Source organism: Bos grunniens, chromosome 23 (assembly GCF_055505025.1).
Source record: "Bos grunniens cultivar Pamir isolate PY7600 chromosome 23, Bosgru_T2T1.0, whole genome shotgun sequence".
In the NCBI taxonomy this organism is placed as follows: Eukaryota; Metazoa; Chordata; class Mammalia; order Artiodactyla; family Bovidae; genus Bos; species Bos grunniens.
In genome coordinates this window covers 16892756-16912612 of record NC_141187.1, presented here as the reverse complement: position 1 = coordinate 16912612, position 19857 = coordinate 16892756, and the positions used below count along the sequence as shown (strand labels likewise).

Below are 19857 nucleotides of genomic sequence, written 5' to 3'. Positions count from 1 at the left end.
ATGGTGCTTTTCTTTAACATATAAAAAGCCTAATTCTCTTAACGGCTTTCTTAGGTTTATGCCAGCAGGTCAAGAAGGACCATTTTATTCTATTTATGTTTAGTGAACAGACTGCTACAGATAACGCCTAACTTACAATTAGGCCACTGTGGTATATTTATACTGACCCTCCTTCCCAATTCTTACCCTTTAATCCCATACCAGTTCCAGAGGAGACTTGGCACAAAAAAGGAGTATGTGTATTTTTAAACACCTAGTAGAGCAAATCGACCAGAAAAAATCGCCAAGGGGAGCCTGTCTGTATGTCCACACCTTTCTAAGCCTACATCATTCTTTCCATGCCAGTTCCTTACATACTCCATTTCCAAAGAACCCCAAGCTCCTGGACAGTGGCACTACCCTGAATTTCAGGGTCAGAAAAATCTCTCTTTACTTGTGAAGGAAGCAGCTTCCGCAAGCAGTGTTGCTTCAGAGCCCACTGTCCAGGCTTCCTCACACCTTGCCTCCATCTGCACATTACTGCCCTCAAATCCCACTGTATTATAGCAACAATGCCTCCCTGGTGCCTGGAAAACCCACCTGGTGCACCAAAATGCTATGCAACACCAAATGGCTTCTTCCCATAGTACTGCTCAAAATGGAAATTCCTCAAGAATAAGCTATTACCTATGCTAACATCACTGTATGGTGGCTACAGTTTTCATTTCTATTTTTCTTTTACTATGAAGCAAACCATCTGTTAAAATCCATGTTTGGGACTTGTTCCTGTCTCTTTTGAGTGTGAAATATAAATCATGTTTTTATGATTTTTGTAAATCTTGACTTTTTACACCTTGTTTTTGTAAGCTGAAGTTTTCTTATTAAAAGAATAAAATGTCTTTGTTTACACGCTTTATTTGTTAAAATACCATTAGATTATTCCTCAGGACAAGAGCAAAGATCATCCCCTGCAGAAATTTAGGAACTATGTACAGCATTTTACAGAACAGAAGACAACACTTTAGCTGACCTGCCTGTTGACCACAGAAGGGTGTCCTGAGTGGACTCAGCAAAGAAAAGGAAGTCAGGCAGGGAAGGGAAGGGAAGGTGCCATCTGAATCAAACTTCAGCCGCCATCAGGGCAAGTCTTGTGATGGTCACAGACTGGAGGCTGTTTTTGAAGGGGTCGAGTACAGCACAGGGGTTCCATGTGTCTGCAATCAGACAACAGGTGGCATTAGAAAGGTAAAATTACTGGAGTAAAAATTGCTAAGAGACTCAAATCCCTTGCAACATCTGGAAACTTATCTAACTAGGAACAGCCAAGGGTCTTTTGTCAAGTCTCTTTCCTATTAGTCTGTGAACAGTTGATCTAAGTTATTTCTTCTCCCAGCCTCTAGGACTTCTGAAAGAACAGTGGTTAGTGCTTACCTTCACAGGCTAGACCCCAGGCTGAGGTGCCATTAGGTCAATGTCACTCAAATTTCTGGCCAGCCAAACTCCAGCAGCAAAGAGTCCCAAATTGAGAATCAAGTTCCTGGGAAAAAACGCATTCCATTAACCCTGTGGTCACCGAGTCACGTGTCTGGTTAACGAGAAACTTGGTGGTGGGCGGAGGCGGGGGTGGGGTTCCCATCATCACACACAGGAGGAAACCGTCCCCTCCTGAAGCAGCACTGATCGGTACATAATAGGTTGCCCAAAACCACATGGTTATTTAACATTCGTTTCTACGTCGAATAAGAGCAGGGTCAAACGCAAAGGCCAATTAAGCACTTGTCCAGGGCCAAAAAGCCTGTTTGTTGGCGCCCCCTCCCCCAGGGTCCCCGTGATTCTCTAGACAGAGCCCGGTGACTGTAAAGAGCGCTCCGGCAGCACGGAAATCCTCCCGATCAAGGACCTCAGCAAAGCACAGCCAGAGCCACAAAGAGGCCAAGATGTGGGTGGTGTAAAAAATCTGGAGGAACCAGCTCCAAGGAACGGAAATCCAGGGGGTACGCATAACGCGCGCGAAGGGCCGGAAAGGGACCGAGCCCCCGGGCCTCGGTTACCTCCGGAAGTCATTCCTGTCGGTGGCGAAGCGGTAGACGCCCCGAAGCCAGTCCCCCACGTTGTCTGGAATTTCGGGAGCTTCATTTGCTGAGCCCGCAGCGGTCACGCCGGCCCCACTCGAAGCCATAGCAGCACCTCCGCGCTCTGTAGGAACGCTCACCACGCACCGGGTGGGCGCCGACAGATTACGCAACTTCCGGCCTCATACTTCCGCCGGCCACCCGCCAACAGAGGGCGCAGCGGCTCGCGCTCCGACAGGAGCCTACATAACTTCCCATGTGCGCGTCCGCCACCTCTGCCAGGGGTGGAGCGCCTCCGCGCTCCAGTCTCCCTGGTCGGGTTCCACCTCCAGCTCCTTCCTGGCCTTCGGCCGGCGCACCCGCTCACAGTCCAGGTGTTCTCCGAATGATCACTTCATTGGTTCGGGAGGAGGACGCTGGGGATGGGGCCGCCCAGCCTGTGGGGGTGGGGCAGGGGCACTCTGCGGGTGATGCGTAGCTTTGAGGAATGGGCTTCTCCAAGAGTGTCCATGAAGAGTCATAAAGTGCGCGGGCTGAGAGGAGGCACTCAAACCTGTCATCTCGCCGCTCCTCCCCAGACGTGATCCTGATGGCATTCAGTCTAGGACTTAGAGGGGTAGGACAGCCTCGCTCTCTCGCCTTAACAGATCACTTCCCCCAATCCCCCCTTTCTCCAGGCTGCGCCACTAGCAAATGGTACAGTGCCTCCTGGAGGTGTCGCTGTCCCCAGTTTGGAGAGAGGCCGGGGTCTCCCAGGGCCGGGGAAGGCGCTGGCCTAAGAAAAAGCCTTCGGGTTCCGATTCAGAGGAAGAGGAGCAGGTGGGGCAGGGAGCGTCCTCCTTAGGATCAAGGGGCGTCTCTAGGCGGCCCTGCGCTTGCCCTTGGCGTGCCTCCGTCTGGTCCCCAGCTCGATACTCCTGCTCTGCGCTGGATCCAAGCATCTCGGTCCGGGTTTCCAGACTGGAGCTGGCGGCAGTGGCGAGAAGGGTTGCCCGGGAGATGGTCGCGGCATTCAGCTGGGCGCAGTCCGGGGCTCCAACTCTGCAGAGCCCCTCCTCTCCTGTTCCGGGCGGGGTCAGAAACGCCCATCTCAGAGCCGCGAGTCTCCTCCCAGATTCGGGCGGGGCAGCGGCCAGAAGCCAGTCCCAGTCCGGGCCCAGCCTCCCGCCCCGCCCCGAGCCGTGCGCGCCGCCGCCGTGGGTCCGCTCCAGGTTCCCGCCCCTCCCCGCCTCCGCCCAGCAGAGGGCGGCCGCGGCCCCAGCCCAGGAGCGAGTCCCGCGCCGCAGCCCCAACGGCGGCGCGGGGTGGGTTCTGGAGGCCCTCGGAGCGCGCCGGCCAGGGACGCGCGGTGAGAGCTGCGGGCCCCGAAGCTCGGGTCTGGGGGTGCGGTGGGGTGGGGGGCGCTGCTGGAGGGGCGGGACGGCGTGGGACCGGGGTGAGGGTCCCAGCCCGGGAGAACCACCCCCCTCAGCCCAGCCCGAGCCGCTATCCCCTTCCCCTTTGATCTTCACCTTCTCCTCCCTTACCCGGGGACGCCCTGCTTTCCAGTGTCGGGGCCGGACTCGAACCCGCATCCGAATAGCGACGCTCAAAGCAGCTGGGGCAGCAGGGGCCGCCCCCCGGCAGGGCATAACGTCCCCCGCCCAAGGGCCCGGCGCAGTCCTGGCAGCAGAAGTGGTTTTCGTGCCAGCGCCGTCCCTCGGCCTCGGTGCAGCGCCGGGAGAAAATCAGCTGAGAGAGGGAGAAGGGAACGGTTCATTCATTCATTCACTCATTCATTCATCCAATAACCGCGCCTTATACCCAGTTGACGCTAAAGCACGTCTCCAGACATTCCCATTTGATCTACTCAAACACTCTCAGACGCGGGGAGGGCTGATTGGATTAGCCAGGATCCCCCAGCTAGCAGGTGGCACATCCTGAAGAAGTGCGACCCGGGTCGCCTGGACGCCCAACCCAGGTTTCCATACTGCCTCTTGTGCAGACACTGAACGAGTTCCTCGCTGGAGCAGGCACAGCACTAGCGTACTGAGATGATCGTCTGTCTTAGAGTCCCTGCTCTGGAGAAATTCAGTTCAAAAAAACTGGGGGACTCTGCTTGCAGTGGGGAAGGGCACAAAGGCAACGGGCCCCAGGTGCCCAGAGCTCAAAAGTCAGAGCAAGGTGAATACAGAAGTCCCAGGCTGGTTTCCAGTTCTCTGTACCCTACTCCGTGGTACGGAAAGAGGCATCCCCTTGCACCCTGCCACTCTTAACCCTGGGCAGATGCCTCCAGCCCCTCCCTTCAAGGTTGTACCTGGTCACAAGCCGGGCAGCGCGGCCGCAACAGCTCTGCGTGATGACGGCCACAGTAAAGACGCCCATCGTGGTAGAAGTAGATGAGGTTGATCAGGGCCTGGCCACAGGCCTGGCAGGCAAAGCAAGCCCGGTGCCAGCAGCGCCGCTCTCCTGCCCGAGCTGCGAACACTCCGTACTCCCCTGGCCTCAGCCGCTCCCTGCACTGCGGGGCGTGGGTGCTGGGCTGGTCACAGGCTGTGTATGCCACCCTCCAGGCTCTTCTATCCCAACCCCAACCTAACTGTTCTTCCCACACCTCCAGCAAACCCACCTCCACTGCAGGCTCCACCAAGAACCCCTACATTTGGTTTCCCTTTTTCCTGAATGTTGCCAAACTGTCAATCCCCAAACCCCTTTTCCTCTCTGGAGTCCCCAAAGCCATCCCCTTCTGCAGCAGTGAGAGGGCAAAGAGAGGAGGAAGAGGAATATGGTAGCCAGGTTGGGTGTTACATACATTTTCACAGGTGCATTCTTCAAGCTTGAGAGGTACCAGGCGGGCCACCCCCTGTCCCAGGGCCTCCCGCCTCCGTTGCGCACAGAAGAGCCGCAGCTCGGCCAGCTCCTCCTCCCCAAGGGCCAGGCAGTAGCGCTCCTGCAGAAATAGGTGTCCACTGTAACTGGGAGAGCCCCAGGAGGCAAGATTGAAGTTTGACTAGTGAGAGGAGGTTTAGTTGTTTGGTCAAAGAAAGACTGTAAAACCTCAAGGAGCTGCAGGAAATAACAGCACAGATGAGCACTGAGGAGAGGGAAGAGAGGTGGAGTACATCCACCTGTGTCTCATTCCCCCAAGGAATGGTGATCGCTCAGGTCCTGACAGCCCTGTAGCACTTAGCCCATCTTCCTGTACTGGCTTGGCCAAAATGTTCATTCAGGATTTTCCGTAACATCAAATGGAAGAACCCAAATGGACTTTTTGACCAACCCAGTATTTAGATCCTGGCTCCCAATGAGCTGTAGCTCACTATCACTTCCCACTGGATTTCCCCTATTCCATATTCTCCTGCCTCACCTCCCCAGTTGAATTGTAAGCCTTTAGGCTGGGCACACATAGGGGCCTCAATAAATACTTAACCACCATACGCTCTACATTTGTACATTCCATTATCAGGTTCAAAAGCTGGTCATGTTCATTTTCTCATTTGCTCTTCAGCTAAGTGTGGTGGTGGACAGAGCGGATGTCACTGCCCACATTGTGTAGACATGAAAGCTCAGGCCAGGGGTGGGGGGATGACTTCCCCCAATTAGTGGCATATCTAGGCTGTAAATTTGTGCCTCCATCCCTTCTGTACCTCGCTTCTTCCCACAGTAAGTAAAGAGAGGGAGGCAAGAGAGAGGAAAGCTGGGGAGAGGGAGACCCACATCACTGTCCTGTGGAGGGAGCTGCTGGAGGAGGCTCCGGAGCACAGGCCAACTGGGGGCTGGGGTGGTGTCCAGGCCAGGATGCCCCCAGCTCAGAACTTCAGGATCCTGAGGAAACAGCAAAAGGAGAGGGGCAGAGCTCGGTTTGTCCTTCCTTCCCCTCCCGCCCTTCCTCCTTCATCGCCACCTCTTCATCAATCCACAACAATGTCCACCCTCCTGCATTTGGAGACTCTTCCTTCACGATCACAAGGACAGTTGATCCACTCTCGTGTTTGTGGTCTCACTGAGGCAGGTTAGCGGGACACACCCCAAAACATCTTCCCTTCTTATGCTTGAAATCACCCCCTTCACTCCTTAGGGCCAAACCCCCGAGGTTCTGCTTTGGCAACATAAGCCCAGTAGGAGAGAATTCATGTATACATGTGAATAAGTTTAAGGAAGCTGAAGAATTTCCTTGTGGTCCAGTGGTTAGGACTCTGTGCTTTCATTGCCAAGGTCCCAGGTTCAATCCCTGGTTGGGGAACTAAGATTCTACAAGCTGTACAGCACAACCAAATTGGGGAAAAAAAAAATAAGGTAGAGAAGTTGAACCCCTGTGTTCTGAGGGGGCTATATGGACAGGGATTTCTGCAAAGGAAAAGGGTTGCAAGAAGCTGGACACAAAGGCTAACTAACTATCTCCCATTTGGTGGAAATGGGAAGAGGTCCAGAGGATGAAGGGGATGGCAATCTCAGAGGGAAGGGCAGGACTCCTCCCACCTGAGCAGAGGTCTCCTCAGGGTCCTCCTTGGGCATGGTTTCTGGATCGCTGTCTGAGTTGACTGGTGGATTCAGCTCTGGAGAGGCCAGCCTCTTTACTCGGTGGGGCCAGCCAGAATTCAGCAGTGACACTGGTGGTAAAGTCTGCATAGAAAACAGCAAGAGGCCTCCCATTTATTTGACCATAACAATGAGCTAGGCAGGCTAAGTGCTTTACAGGCATTATCTCCATCAGTCCTCCCATCAACTACATGAGTTAGGTAGTATTCTGGTCACCATTTTACAGATGGTCCAAATGAGGCTCAGTAAGTGGTCTACTCAAGGTCACAAAGCTAGTAAATGGCAGAGTCAGATTTTGAGGCCAAAGCTTTCAGCTCCAGAGTTTCTGAAGCTCCAACTCTAGGGTCTCCCAGCACTGGGATGGAGGAAAGCAGAGCCCTGTAATGGAAGAGGGAGACAAGCCACCTTTCCCGTGAGCCTTTGGGTAGACTGGCCCCTGTTCCCCACCTCCCCAGTCATAACTCCCACTGTTCCTCACTGGGCACTCGGCACCCAGGAAGCCTGCTTCCTCATCTCTTCTCACTTCTCCGACTAGGCTTCGGCCAGGTGAAAGAACCACTTCTTAGCCTCTCCAGCCCATACCAGCTCACCTTTCCCTATGCTCCAGAAATAGGTACAGTGAGTGTCACCAGATTTCTCACCTAGTGTTCCTCTTTGCCCCCATGCCTCTCTCAGCTCCTCATCTGGTCTATCAGCTCTTCCAGGACAGGAAAATCCTGTGCTTCTATCTTCTGTCTCTAGTAGCAACTTCAGTGGATAATTCTAAGTGCAATTCTTTAGCCCTCCTCTGGGCGAATCCTGCTATGGCTACATTTTCTTGGGGATGGGAGGTGACTACTGAAGTGGTAAAGGGATGAACCCTGCCCATAACAAGCTCATCGTCTACTGGGTCAGGCATGGATGAAACCAGACAGCATGGGGCCAGGATTCTGGGCAGATAGACACAGCATCCTAGGAAGAAAAAAAAAAAAAAGACTAAACTTTTCTAGAATATTTACTCTGTGCCAGGGGCTTTTCTGGGGCTTCCCAGGTGGTGCTAGTGGTAAAGAAGCCCCCTGCCAATGCAGGAGTCAGAGACTCAGGTCCAATACCTGGGTGGGGAAGATCCCCTGGAGGAAGGCATGGCAATCCACTGAAGCAACTTAGCACCCACTGCATGCAGAGACTTTTCTACCATGTTACATAATCATCCTCACAACAATCCTGTGAAGTAGTTTCTATTACCCCATTTTACGGTTGAAACAAACTGAGGTTAACTAACTTGCCTGAGGTCACATTAGAAGGCTAAGGGAAGCTTTAGAGGAGGAAGTTGCCTTTGAGAGCTGGGATGGCAGCTGGGCACCGGAAGGGATCATCAAATCCCTAGCCTCCGTGAGACCCAGCTTTAGGGCTGGGTACAGGGTTTGGACCATAAAAATTATATGGCTTCCTAGCCCTGAGCCCTCACCCTCTGACACCCTTCCCAGCTTCCTGGCTCCACACCCATCGGCTTCCTTCCTGTTCTGTCCCTCAGGTCAGCTTTCCTGTGGAAAGCAACCAGGATGGGCTGTTCACACCCAGGGCCAGGAGGGGACTGAGACCCTCTTTTCCAGGTTCTGCTGCTGATGCTGCTGCTGCTAAGTCGCTTCAGTCGTGTCCGACTCTGTGCGACCCCATAGACGGGCAGCCCACCAGGCTCCGCCATCCCTGGGATTCTCCAGGCAAGAACATTGGAGTGGGTTGCCATTTCCTTCTCCAATGCATGAAAGTGAAAAGTGAAAGGGAAGTTGCTCAGTCGTGTCCGACTCTTCGCGACCCCATGGACTGCAGCCCACCAGGCTCCTCCGTCTAGTTTGCATGAAACCGTCTCACACAGGACCAACGCTCAGAAATCAGTCCTCACCCTCACCCCTGGACTGGATAACTGCACGTTCACTTAGCACTGGACTCCATCTTACTAACATGCTGGATTCCTTCCAGAATTCTCCTCCCCCCCTTACAAATAATACAAGACTGAACCCCATCCCAGTCGGGCGCAGGTGTAAACGGGCTCAGGAGTTCTACTTTCCTGAAAGGCAGAGGCTAGGGATTGGGAAGTTGGGGGGTGGGGTGTAAGGGATGAAAGATTTCCCGGACAGAGAGAGGAAGAAAGGTTCGAGAAGTTTCTGGTACTGCCAAGTGCCCTCTTGACAGATCCCCAAGTTTTTTCTTGGGTTTCTCGGGGCCCACCTCCGAAGCGGGACGCGGTGTGGTTCCCGAGTCAGTTGGGGTTCCCAGTCCGGCTGCTGGAGTTTAGGAGAGGGGACGGGAGTCCGCTGGGGTCTCACCTTGCAGAGCGCCGGTCTCTGGGCGGTTCTGCACAGACGCCGCTGTCGGGCCCCTCACCCAGTCTCCACCTCCAGATCTAGGCGCCCGCCTCTGCCCGCCCCCGGGAGCTCGGCCCTTCCTCTCCCAGCACCCCCCTCCCCGCCCGGCGGGCCCCGTCCGCCTCTCCCGGGCTGGTAGGGCCCGACGGCTCGGGGAGGGGCCTAGAGCTGCTAAGTGAAGGAAAGCATTTGAGGGATATCGGGTGAAAACGGTGCAGGCTCCACTGCCCCCACGCCCGTGGGCTTAGTCCTGGGACCGCATCTCTGCGGGCGCTGAGCAGACACCCAGGAGCCATCGTTATGCCGGGTCCTCAAGCACTCGCTGAACAGAACGCCTTTCGAAGCCTGCAGGACCCCCCAAACCTTCCTTCTGGTCTCCTAGACCCGTCCTTGTCTGTGTGTCCCTACTCCCACCTAATTCCCTCCCCCTTGTCCCCAGCCCCTTTCTGGGGGTCCCTTGTACCACCCTTCCCCTTTCCATCCCTTCAAGTTCCTCCCCCATCTTTCGTGTTTCTCCCCGGTCCCGCCCCGGCTCGGGTCCTTTTTCTTATCCCGGGAGTGGAAACCTTTGGTTCCCTCAGCCCCGCCCTTAGCCCCGCCCCCACTCCAGGCTCCGCCCCGTCCCCGCTAGGCGAGCTCTGCCGCTGGCCCGGAGCGCCCTCTGGTGTCTGCGCATGCTCCCTGCTCGCTGCTGCAAAGTCCTCCAAAGGGACCTTCTAGGCTGCGCGCCGGTCGCCCCCGATCGGGTCCGCCTGCCCGCAGCGTCTCGTTGGTGCAGCCGGTGACCTCCGACCCCGCCGCTGCCGGGTGGGGAGGCCTTAGCTCCGGGCGGGCGGCGGCTGCTGCAGTGGGACCCGGGAGCGGGGCCCGGCGCCGCCCGGGCCGTGGGGCGATGTGAGTCGGGGTGCGGCGGGGCGGGGACGAAGCGGCTCCACCGAGGCCGCACCGCGCCTCGCCGCAGTCTCCGCTCCCTCCCGAGGAAGTCCCGGGAGGGCGGGCGGTGGAGCCCCGGGGCTGGGGGCGGGCATCTAGGGACTACGCGCGGCCCTGACCTCCCCTATTCCTTCCCGGCATCTAGAAATTCCCGTCAATTCTGTTACCTAAATCTGCCTCTAACCTCCCACAACCACCCCATCCCCACCCCCGACACACCTTCGCGTGTCCTGGAGTCCCGAGAACCCCTGTCTCCTGCAAATTCCCCTGCTACGCCCCCAGAACCACCATTCTCTCTGGGATGAACCCAGATGCTTCCACCGTCCTGAAATTCCTCCAAGTCTTCAGGCTTCTCCATTCTCCTTGCACCGTGCTCAAATCCAAAGCATTTGTCCACCTTTCCCCAATCCCTTTCACACGTTTTGAGTCCCCATAACCTCAAACTCCTACACCCAGTCCACACCTGTCTCAGAGCAGAGCCTTCTCCTCCTGTCACCCGATGTCACCCCCTTAGCTGGGCTGTCATATGTCCTGGTATCTTTAAGAGCAGTGAAGGAAACAGGAAAAGATACAGCGCCCTCACCGATCTTGCACCCTGCAGTTCTTGGCTTCACCCCCAGACTCCCTGTTGGTGGCTCAAGCCCCAGTATTTACCCAGCTGCCCGTCTTTACCCAGCTGTGCACATCTTCCTCAGCCCGCTGCCCCTTCCAGAGAGTAAGCCAGACAGAGGGCAGGGGTCCTTTTACCTGGAAAGTACCCAAAAATGGGGAGCACCTGGGGCCCTGGGAAATGACCTTGTTTTTCCAGGAGAGTGGGATTTCAAGGATCTCCAGGGTCCTGGCTTGTTGACTTGTCCACCTAGGGCTCAGATTACTGAAATTTTGGTTGATAGCATTTATGTTAAATTATAGGCCTTTTGGAGCTTGGAGAACAGAAAGTCTATCAAGGTTGCAAATGTGAGATTGAAGGAGCTTGTCCTAGAAGAGGAAAATGTTGATTTTAGTGGTGTTTGTCCTATGTACTTACTTCTAGACGTGAAGCTCCATAGTTTACAGCTGTTGTAAAAACTGGAAAGCTGTTTCCCTTAAAGGCGTTGGGGTGGGAGTTGTGGGTGGCGATGGAGGATCTGCTTGGCACACTCTCTGTGATACTTAGCAGCAACATAAAAACTAGAATATTGGTTTCCTGAATCTTAAGCCATTGCTCTTTCCAATACATCTTCGTGTCTTCTTGAGAGATCTCTCTGTAGAGTTCAAGTTCTCTGCAAAGGTAAGGTGATGATCTTGGTATTGGTTGTAACAGGATTCAGAGGAGGTCTAGAAGTGACTTAAAATGTTCTGGCCTGTCTCGGACTTCAAAGTCACTGTTTCCAGGGGAGTCGTTCCCTCTCAGGGCCTACAGGGCTTAGAATTTGTGGTCCCTTTGGCCTTGATCTTTCTTCATTGGCATTTATATACCATTAGAGCCTGGAACGGATATCCCAGTGGGATGGACTGACAGCAAGTCATTTTCATTAACCATTGATGGGTGAGGATAGAAGTTTTCCACTAACCTGTGGTCTCTGTCTCCTATGCTAGGTGAGCCCCAGGTGTGTCACAGGGAGATCCAGGTGACTTCTCTGCAGACTGCTTGCCATGCCACCCCACCAAGAACAGGGGGAATAAAGTGGGGGTCCTTCCCCATGCCCCTCCCATGGTCAGCTCTCCGATGGCCTGGGTGAGGTGAGACCTGTGTATAGGAGCCACTTTTCTGGAATTTCCCAAGTTGGGAGGAATTGAGGGTGCAGGTCAGGATTGTTCAAGACTTTACACTTTCAATGGGAGTTCTAGAAGGTATCTAGTCCCACCGATTCATTTCTTGCAGCAAGTTGCAAACCCATAATTTCTGGTTGGGATTGGTCCATGGGTTTGCTTGGTCCCTTAGGTCACTGTAGCCTGGTGGTGTCATCTCCATTCCAGCCACAGGCCCAAATGTGGTGACATCTAATTTGAGTGCCACAATCTGGGAGGGAAAAGCCAGATAGTAAGGCCTCTGGTCTCCCGTTTGGACAAAGGGAAATAAACCGAGTGTTTGTTTTTTTAATGAAGAAATGCCTACTCAAGGTTATGAAAATAGTGCTCTGTTTTCAATTTCAATTGCCTGAATATATCTCTTAACCATAACATAACGTCTCATTTGAAGAGAACATCAAAAATAAATTTGAGATAGATGTTATAACCTCAGATATGCAGATGACGCCACCCTTATGGCAGAAAACGAAGAGGAACTAAAGAGCCTCTTGATGAAAGTGAAAGAGGAAAGTGGAAAAGCTGGCTTAAAACTCAACATTCAAAAAACTAAGATCATGGCATCCAGTCCCATCACTTCATGGCAAATAGATGGGGAAACAGTGAAAACAGTGACAGACTTTATTTTCTTAGGCTCCAAAATCACTGCAGATAGTGACTGCAGCCATGAAATTAAAAGATGCTTGCTCCTTGGAAGAAAAGTCATGACCAACCTAGATAGCATATTAAAAAGCAGAGACATTACTTTGCCAACAAAGGTCCATCTAGTCAAAGCTATGCTTTTTCCAGTAGTAATGTATGGATGTGAGAGTTGGATCATAAAGAAAGCTGAGCACCGAAGAACTGATGCTTTTGAACTGTGGTGTTGGAGAAGACTCTTGAGAGTCCCTTGGACTGCAAGGAGATCAAACCAGTCAATCCTAAAGGATATCAACCCTGAATATTCATTGGAAGGACTGAAGCTGAAGCTCCAGTACTTTGGCCACCTGATGCAAAGAACTAACTCATTGGGAAAGACCCTGATGCTGGGAAAGATTGAAGGCAGGAGGAGAAGGGGACGACAGAGGAAAAGATGTTTGGATGCCATCACTGACTCAATGGACATGAGTTTGAGCAAGCTCTGGGGGTTGGTGATGGACAGGAAAGCCTGGCATGCTGCAGTCCATGGGGTCGCAAAGAGTCAGACACAACTGAGCAACTGAACTGAACTGAACTGAGATGTTGGGGTGGTGGTAAGAAAGGAAAAGAGAGGATCTGAGTGAGGTAGGACAGGAGGAAAAGGAGAAAGTTCTAGGCCAAAGTGTCTGGGACTCCCCACCTGCAGTTTCTTTGCTGAATCTGGATGAGGCCCCCGGCTGGCACTCAGCTCCTGATGCAGATCTGTTCCTCTAGGTCCCTCCTTTTAGCCATGTTTTTTATGCTGCCCAGGCTGCCCTTCCCTATCATACTGTCAGTCAGAATCCTACATACTTCTCAAGGTCCAGGTCAAGCATTACCCCTGAGAAGCTCTCTCCATCCCCCCATCAGCATTAATCCTTAACACATCCTAACTCGAGTTAATGTTTATCCAGTGTGTGTCTGGCCCTGGATTGAGAGTGTGAATTCCTTGAGGAAGGGACTGTGTGAGTCTTGGACAGAGTAGGTGATCACAGCGGGGTGGTTCTGCCAGAGTTCCCCAGAGTGGGGCTTTGGGGAGCTGGCTTTGATGACCTTACTGTCCTTTGTGTTTTTCCCTAGGGCAGGCAGGCTGCTCTGACACCATGGGGAGCTGCTGCAGCTGCCTGAACCGAGACAGCGTCTCAGACAACCACCCCACCAAGTTCAAGGTACCCACAGCCCCCTCCTTTCCCGCGTACCCAGAATGGCCTCCTGGGTTCTGCCCAAGCTGTCGAGTTGCCTGCCTAGAGAAGGTGAAATGACCTGCTGAGCCTGTGGCCTTTTTTAAGACTTATTAAGAATTCTCAAGCTCAGGATCTCTGAGCAGGCCCAAGGAAAACAGGCTCAGTCCACTGCCGTTTTTGCAGCTCTTAGTCTTGCTAAGAATGAAGAAATGCTGAGAGTAGTAAAGATTGTGCTTTCATCACGACCGACGTTCACTCCCGTCAGTGTGTCTTTAAACAACGAAAGTCTGCATTGTTAAGTTTGCTGCTTGCTTTGGGAGGCTAAGGCCAGGCCCAGTGGACCTGTGTACACCGCCCACTCCTTCCACTTCCTGTAGGGGGCGCCTCCTCCTCACCCGTGCATCTTGAAGCCCAGGTTTCTCCCGCTTACCAGAAGAGGGAGCCCTCAGCAAGGTCCTCCATTGGGAGAGGGGGTGGAGACCTTTATATTTGTTCTGCTTGAATTTGACTCTCCCAGGGTCTTAGGATTTTGAATTCACGATGAAACCTTTTCTTGCATTAATATCTGGTCCTTGGATACTAGCCATGGACCGTTTGGGGTCATCTAACCTTGGATGTCTAACTATCTGACCTTAGGGGTCAACTCACCACCCCTCCCTGCACTGCCCAAATGACAGAACTAAAGCCTAGAGAATTGCCTTGGGTCACTGACACTGCCTCATCTATGTCCCAGTAATCGTGTGGCGTTCCTAGTGGCTCACGGACCGACACACACTTGAGGGACTCAGTCATTGACCCCTCTGTCCTGTGCGCCTGCCAGGTGACGAATGTGGATGATGAGGGGGTGGAGCTGGGCTCCGGAGTGATGGAGCTGACCCAGAGTGAGCTGGTGCTGCACCTGCATCGGCGCGAGGCTGTCCGCTGGCCTTACCTCTGCCTGAGGCGCTATGGCTACGACTCCAACCTCTTCTCTTTTGAGAGTGGCCGGCGGTGTCAGACTGGCCAGGGTGAGTACCAGCCCCTGCCCCACGCTGGGATGGGGACTTGTCCATGGGAAACAGGTTCTGCGGCCGGAAGTCGCAGCTGGAGGGTCAGTAGGGAAGTCCATTGACTCGGCAGGTGCTGCCCAAAGAAGGGGAGGGTCATGGCCAAGGGTGCACAGGAGTAAGTGGACTCCCATGCCGGTGCTTTTTCTCTTCAGTCACTGCAGCTCCAGCCTGGGTGGCTTTGTGGGGTTGTTTGTTGCACAACCCATGGGAAGCAGGCAGTGGTCCCAGGCAGAGCCTGCATGGGAAATCAAGCCGTTCCTCCTCCCTTTATTACTCTAGTTTCAGGGTCCCTGTTGCCCCCTCAGTAAGAGCAAACAGCCCCACATCATATGCCCAGGTCCCTGTGTATAATGAAAGTTCAGGCAGGAGCGCTCACTGCCTTGGGCCTGTGCAGGGTGGGAATGATAGATTCCGAGAGGTCCACAGTGTACAGAGTAACCCTCACAAGGTTAATCTTTGTCTCCTGTCACCTGTGGACAGTGAAGTGTGATATATTCGGCCTTCCTCCCCTTTCTCCCTGCAGCTGGAGGTCAAGGAGGAGTGGGTTGTTCCATGATATTAAGTCTGGGGCCAACCATTGCTCTTTGAAGGGCAAGCATGGTCTGGGCTTGACTTTGAGCTGAGCTGCTAGAAGGAATCCCCCACAGGATTGTGTTCAGTGCAGCATGGGGCTGTGATGGCAGTGATGGAACTAGTGAGTTCCTCTGATGAGGCCGCCAGCACAGCAGTGCATCTCTGTGGCTGTAGTGGCCCGGGGAGCCCTCCCCTCCATGCACCTTTCTGTGGAACTCAAGAGGCAGAGACAGTTAACGCTGGCTGAGCGGCGAGAGGGGAGGAAGGGGGCTTTTTGCTCCTGGTGGGGTTTAATCCACACTGGGGATCCCAGAGGAACACCATAGATCCCAACACGGGGTTCTTATAAAACTCCAGTCTTTCTCAGCCTTTTCTAAGCCCTTGACATATCTTGGAATGAGATGTAATAGAATAGAATGAGGAAAGAAGAGTCCTGTTTCTTCTCCTCCCTTCTACCCTTTGCATTCCAATCCTGCAGACCTGGCACCCCAGCTTAGTTTGTCTTTGTGTGGACACCCACATGCACATCCCAAGTAGCTTCCCTGAGTCCTGGTCCCCATTGTTAAAGGAGGATGTAGAATCCCAGGCTGGCCCAACACCCCAAGGACATCTTTGGATTCCCTGAGTCATGCATCCTCAGCCCAATCCTGCTGAGGACCGTGTGTTGCTGCCTTGGAGTTTGAGGGGCTGTAAGGGTACCCGCATGGAGGACCCACATGGTAGCCATGCCATATTTGTCCTTTAGCTAGACAGCCCATCCTTCCTTTCTATACCAGAGTTCAAGCTCCATGAGGTCAGAAGCCCGTACACAGTAGATAGTCACTCTCTGGCCAGGCACTGGGCTAAGAATACAGTGAACAGACAGTGAACAGGACAGACCCTCCCACCCTCAAAGAGCTTAGAGACTGTTGGGCATAGCGCTGAGGGCTGGGGCCCTGGCAGAGCTCTTTTTTTCTGGGGAGCAAGGGGTATCTGACACCATTCTTTCCACTTGGATTTTTTACTTCACTTTCCTTCACCGCTGTGCACACACATCCTTATGAAAGTGATTTAACCTCAGAGGAATATAGTTGAAGTACCAGATCTTATAGCTCAGATGGTAAAGAATCTGCCTGCAATGTGGGAAACCTGGGTTCAATCCCTGGGTTGGGAAGACCCCCTGGAGGAGGGCATGGCAACCCACTCCAGTATTCTTGCCTGGAGAATCCCCATGGACAGAGAGGCCTGACGGGTTACAGTCCATGGGGCCACAGAGTTGGACACAACTGAGCGACTAAGCACAGCACGCTAGATCTTAAGATGATGGTAATGGATAGTGTGTGTTGGGGGAGGGGAGTGAAGGCCTTGAGCCGGCTCCTCCCATGGCTCTTGGATGTTGGAGAGTGTGCGGAGAACAGTCTGGATGCTAACCCTAACCCCTCAGGCCTGGGACTGAAGTTCAGGGACATTTCCTGAACTCTGTGCATCCTTTCAGCCTCTCTGGTCCTCCCCTATAGGATGCAGGGTCAGAGGAACCTTATTTCTTCTTCTCCTTCTTCAGGGATATTTGCATTTAAGTGCTCCAGGGCTGAGGAAATCTTCAACCTCCTCCAGGATTTGATGCAGTGCAACAGCATCAATGTGATGGAAGAGCCAGTCATCATCACCCGCAACAGCCACCCGGCTGAGCTTGACCTCCCTCGGGCCCCCCAGCCTCCCAATGGTGAGGAGACCCCTCTCCTCAGCACCCCAGCGCACACACAAGCATAGGTCCAGGGAGCACTGGTCTTGGAGACATGAGTCAGGCAGGCAGGTGGAGGATGGCTGGGCGAGCCAGGCTTCCAGGACCATCATCCATCATCAGACAACTCCCAGGGATGGATAAGTCCTGGCCTGGACCAATCAGGTGACTTAAGCCAAGGCTGGGGAGTCCAGAGCCTTGTATTGACGGATGGTCGGGGAGCAGACAGGAGGACATTGGGTTTCCACGGAAACGGCAGTCTGGAGCCACTTTGCTTCCTTCCTTCTGTCTACTGGGTCATACCCATATACCTTTCCTGACAGCTGGTGCACCATCTCTGCCCACGGCTGTCTGGAGAGGTTCCCACAGTTTCTGCTTGTTCATTCACTGAATCATATCGAACACCTGCTCCGTGTCCTGCCCTGCATCAGCTGGCCCTGAGGGACAGAAGAAATAGACACACGGTCCTTGATTTTGAGGAGCTTCCCTGGAGCTCAGTGGCTGAGCTGGAATGAAGTGTAGGGTCAGTGACAGCAAGGTGTGCCTTAAGTGTTTCAGTTAAGGCTTTGATGGGGGAAGTGGAGTTCAAGCTGAGCTTTCAGAAGAATTGCAGAGATCAGACACAAGGTGAAGACAGTGGGGACTGCCAGCTCAATGGGGTGGACCCGCAGGGACCCTGGGAGAGCCCCAGGCTGCCACACACACGGTTGCAGGCAGCTGCCAGGTGGTTTAAGGACCCCTTGTCTCCTGTGTGCCCAGCTCTAGGCTATACTGTCTCCAGCTTCTCCAATGGCTTCCCTGGCTGCCCAGGGGAGGGTCCCCGATTCTCAGCACCCCGGCGCCCCTCAACGAGCAGCCTCCGCCACCCCTCGCTTGGTGAAGAGTCCACCCATGCCCTCATTGCCCCAGATGAGCAGGTGAGCAAGTGGCTGCCCAGGGTCTTCCTGTTGGTCGGGTTGGGGGTGGGAAAATACAACACCTCCTCAAGGTGAGGCTCATGGGAGGGAAGAAAGTGGACAGGGCCCCTTCCTGTCCCAAGAAAGGGAGGCTGCTTCCCTGGAAGGTTTGGAGGGCAAGGAAGAGGAGGAGACTGCAGCCTTCCTCCCACGTGCTTCTCCTCTCATCCTGTCCCCTGTTCTCTGCTTCCTCCTTGCCCTTGGACCCTCCCGCCCTGGACTGTAACGCCCAGTCCCACACCTACGTCAACACGCCAGCCGGCGAAGAGGAGCAGCGCCGAAGCCGGCACTGCCTGCAGCCCCTGCCTGAGGGCCGGGCGCCCTTCACGCCACAGGCCCGGGGCCCCGACCAGCGGGACCCACAGGTGTTCCTGCAGCCGGGCCAGGTGAAGTTCGTGTTGGGCCCCACCCCAGCTCGGCGGCACATGACCAAGTGCCAAGGCCTGTGCCCAAGCCTGCAGGACGCCCCCCACCACAACAATAACAACGAGGGCCCTTCGGAGTGCCCGGCCCAGCCCAAGTGCACCTACGAGAACGTCAGCGGGGGGTTGCGGCCAGGGGCGGGCTGGAGACTGAGCCCGGAGGAGCCGGGCTGGAACGGCCTGGCCCAGCGCCGGGCTGCACTACTGCACTATGAAAACCTGCCCTCCCTGCCCCCCGTGTGGGAGAGCCAGGCCCCGCAGCCAGGGGAGGAGGCCGGGGATGACGGTGACTCAAGGGACGGGCTCACACCCTCCTCCAACGGCTTCCCGGAAGGCGAGGAGGACGAGACCCCGCTGCAGAAGCCCACCAGCACCCGGGCTGCCCTCCGCAGCCACGGCAGCTTCCCCGTGCCGCTGACCCGGCGCCGAGGCTCCCCGAGGGTCTTCAACTTTGATTTCCGCCGGCCGGGCCCGGAGCCCCCAAGGCAGCTCAACTACATCCAGGTGGAGCTGAAGGGCTGGGGTGGAGACCGCCCCAAGGGGCCCCCGAACCCTTCCGCCCCCCGAGCCCCTGTTCCCACCACGCACCCGACCCGCAGCTCAGACTCCTACGCCGTGATCGACCTCAAAAAGACCGTGGCCATGTCCAACCTGCAGAGGGCGCTGCCCCGCGACGACGGGACCGCCCGGAAAACCCGGCACAACAGCACCGACCTGCCTCTGTAGGGGCGCCCCTCCTCCGCCCGGCCCAGCCTCCGCCTCCCGCTCCTGTGCCCCGAACCCCCACGCCGGGGTTCAGGGCTGCTTCGCAGAAGGGCACTGAGGTGGACCAGATGCTTTCCCGCACTGGCCAGAGTCCCCAAAGATATCAGCTGCAGAGTCCCCTGGTGTCCAAGTTGGGGACAGGAGAGGGTGACCAGGCGAGGAGGGAGCCGCGGTGTAAACTGTGAAGGGCCCCCCGACGGCAATTAGCACCCTCCCGTTCTGTCATCTGTCGCGTCTGTCGTCTGTGTGTTTTTTTGGTTGAAATTTGGAAACATTTTGTACCTGTTGATTTTATTTATCAGTTTATTTTTCTATTTATTGTTTTAAATGTAATTTAACATATTTATTATTAATATAATTATTTTTAAATTCTGACATGGATGACGTCACATTTTTAAAGAGTCTTTTTCTGGCATGACTGGGGTGGGAATCCAGGAGGCCTCACAGAGGTAGGGTCTTCAAAGTAACAACCATTTCTTTTTCTCCTCTAAGAAGCTCTGGCCCGGAACTGAAAGTTGCCAGGGACGGCTGCTCCGTCAAAGGAAAGTGACAGGGCAACTGGAGTCCTTGATGCCCAAAGGGGATCTGTAAGAAAAACTACCCTGCCCCTCTGAGGTTGTAGTCGGTGGGAGTGGAATTGAGGGGTGCGTGCTGCACCATATTCACCTTCTCTGGACTCCCTCACTGAGTCCCCCTTGCGCCCCCAGGTGGATCCGATTGGGTACTGCCCTCCTTTCCCACCTTGGCCCCACGGGGGACCCTTGATCTTCCTTCAGCGCCATCCACACGGCAGGGTCAAGACTAGAACCTTTAAACAGGACTTTATTAAAAACCCAGGAAAAGCAAAAAAAAAATTAAAAGGGGAAAAATAGAGTAATATAGAACTAGATAGTCAG

General features: G+C 54.5%; 3 protein-coding genes and 1 long non-coding RNA gene across 10 annotated transcripts; 2 read left to right on the top strand and 2 right to left on the bottom strand.

Annotated features, from left to right (window-relative positions):
* Positions 1 to 874: 874 nt before the first annotated feature.
* TOMM6 (translocase of outer mitochondrial membrane 6) lies at positions 875 to 2194 on the bottom strand. The gene is made up of 3 exons (XM_086371624.1): positions 2031 to 2194; positions 1411 to 1516; positions 875 to 1193 (listed from the first exon to the last, which is right to left on the bottom strand). Exons 1-2 carry the CDS (start codon positions 2156 to 2158, stop codon positions 1420 to 1422), a joined length of 225 nt encoding a protein of 74 aa, XP_086227750.1. The 5' UTR covers positions 2159 to 2194; the 3' UTR covers positions 875 to 1193; positions 1411 to 1419.
* A 232-nt stretch (positions 2195 to 2426) lies between these two features.
* Positions 2427 to 8940, bottom strand: PRICKLE4 (prickle planar cell polarity protein 4). 4 transcript variants are annotated; one of them, XM_086371619.1, is made up of 8 exons: positions 8778 to 8940; positions 7211 to 7520; positions 6510 to 6653; positions 5748 to 5855; positions 4843 to 4980; positions 4348 to 4551; positions 3578 to 3782; positions 2427 to 3111 (listed from the first exon to the last, which is right to left on the bottom strand). In XM_086371619.1, the coding sequence occupies exons 3-8, from the start codon at positions 6543 to 6545 to the stop codon at positions 2738 to 2740; spliced, it is 1065 nt and encodes a 354-aa protein (XP_086227745.1). In that variant the 5' UTR covers positions 6546 to 6653; positions 7211 to 7520; positions 8778 to 8940; the 3' UTR covers positions 2427 to 2737. The 4 variants fall into 4 exon arrangements, with proteins under 4 accessions (XP_086227745.1, XP_086227746.1, XP_086227747.1 ...); XM_086371620.1 differs by having other exon boundaries at positions 8876 to 8940; XM_086371621.1 differs by lacking the exon at positions 7211 to 7520.
* Positions 3303 to 8589, top strand: LOC147346786 (uncharacterized). Its single transcript, XR_015153194.1, has 2 exons — positions 3303 to 3399; positions 8162 to 8589. It is a non-coding gene; the product is annotated as an uncharacterized LOC147346786 (long non-coding RNA).
* A 682-nt stretch (positions 8941 to 9622) lies between the features above and the next one.
* FRS3 (fibroblast growth factor receptor substrate 3) lies at positions 9623 to 19336 on the top strand. 4 transcript variants are annotated; one of them, XM_086371605.1, is made up of 7 exons: positions 9623 to 9808; positions 11426 to 11569; positions 13373 to 13461; positions 14297 to 14483; positions 16639 to 16800; positions 17578 to 17735; positions 18008 to 19336. In XM_086371605.1, exons 3-7 carry the CDS (start codon positions 13396 to 13398, stop codon positions 18920 to 18922), a joined length of 1488 nt encoding a protein of 495 aa, XP_086227731.1. In that variant the 5' UTR covers positions 9623 to 9808; positions 11426 to 11569; positions 13373 to 13395; the 3' UTR covers positions 18923 to 19336. The 4 variants fall into 4 exon arrangements, with proteins under 4 accessions (XP_086227731.1, XP_086227734.1, XP_086227735.1 ...); XM_086371608.1 differs by having other exon boundaries at positions 9674 to 9808; positions 11426 to 11564; XM_086371607.1 differs by lacking the exon at positions 9623 to 9808 and adding an exon at positions 11091 to 11117.
* Positions 19337 to 19857: the final 521 nt, after the last annotated feature.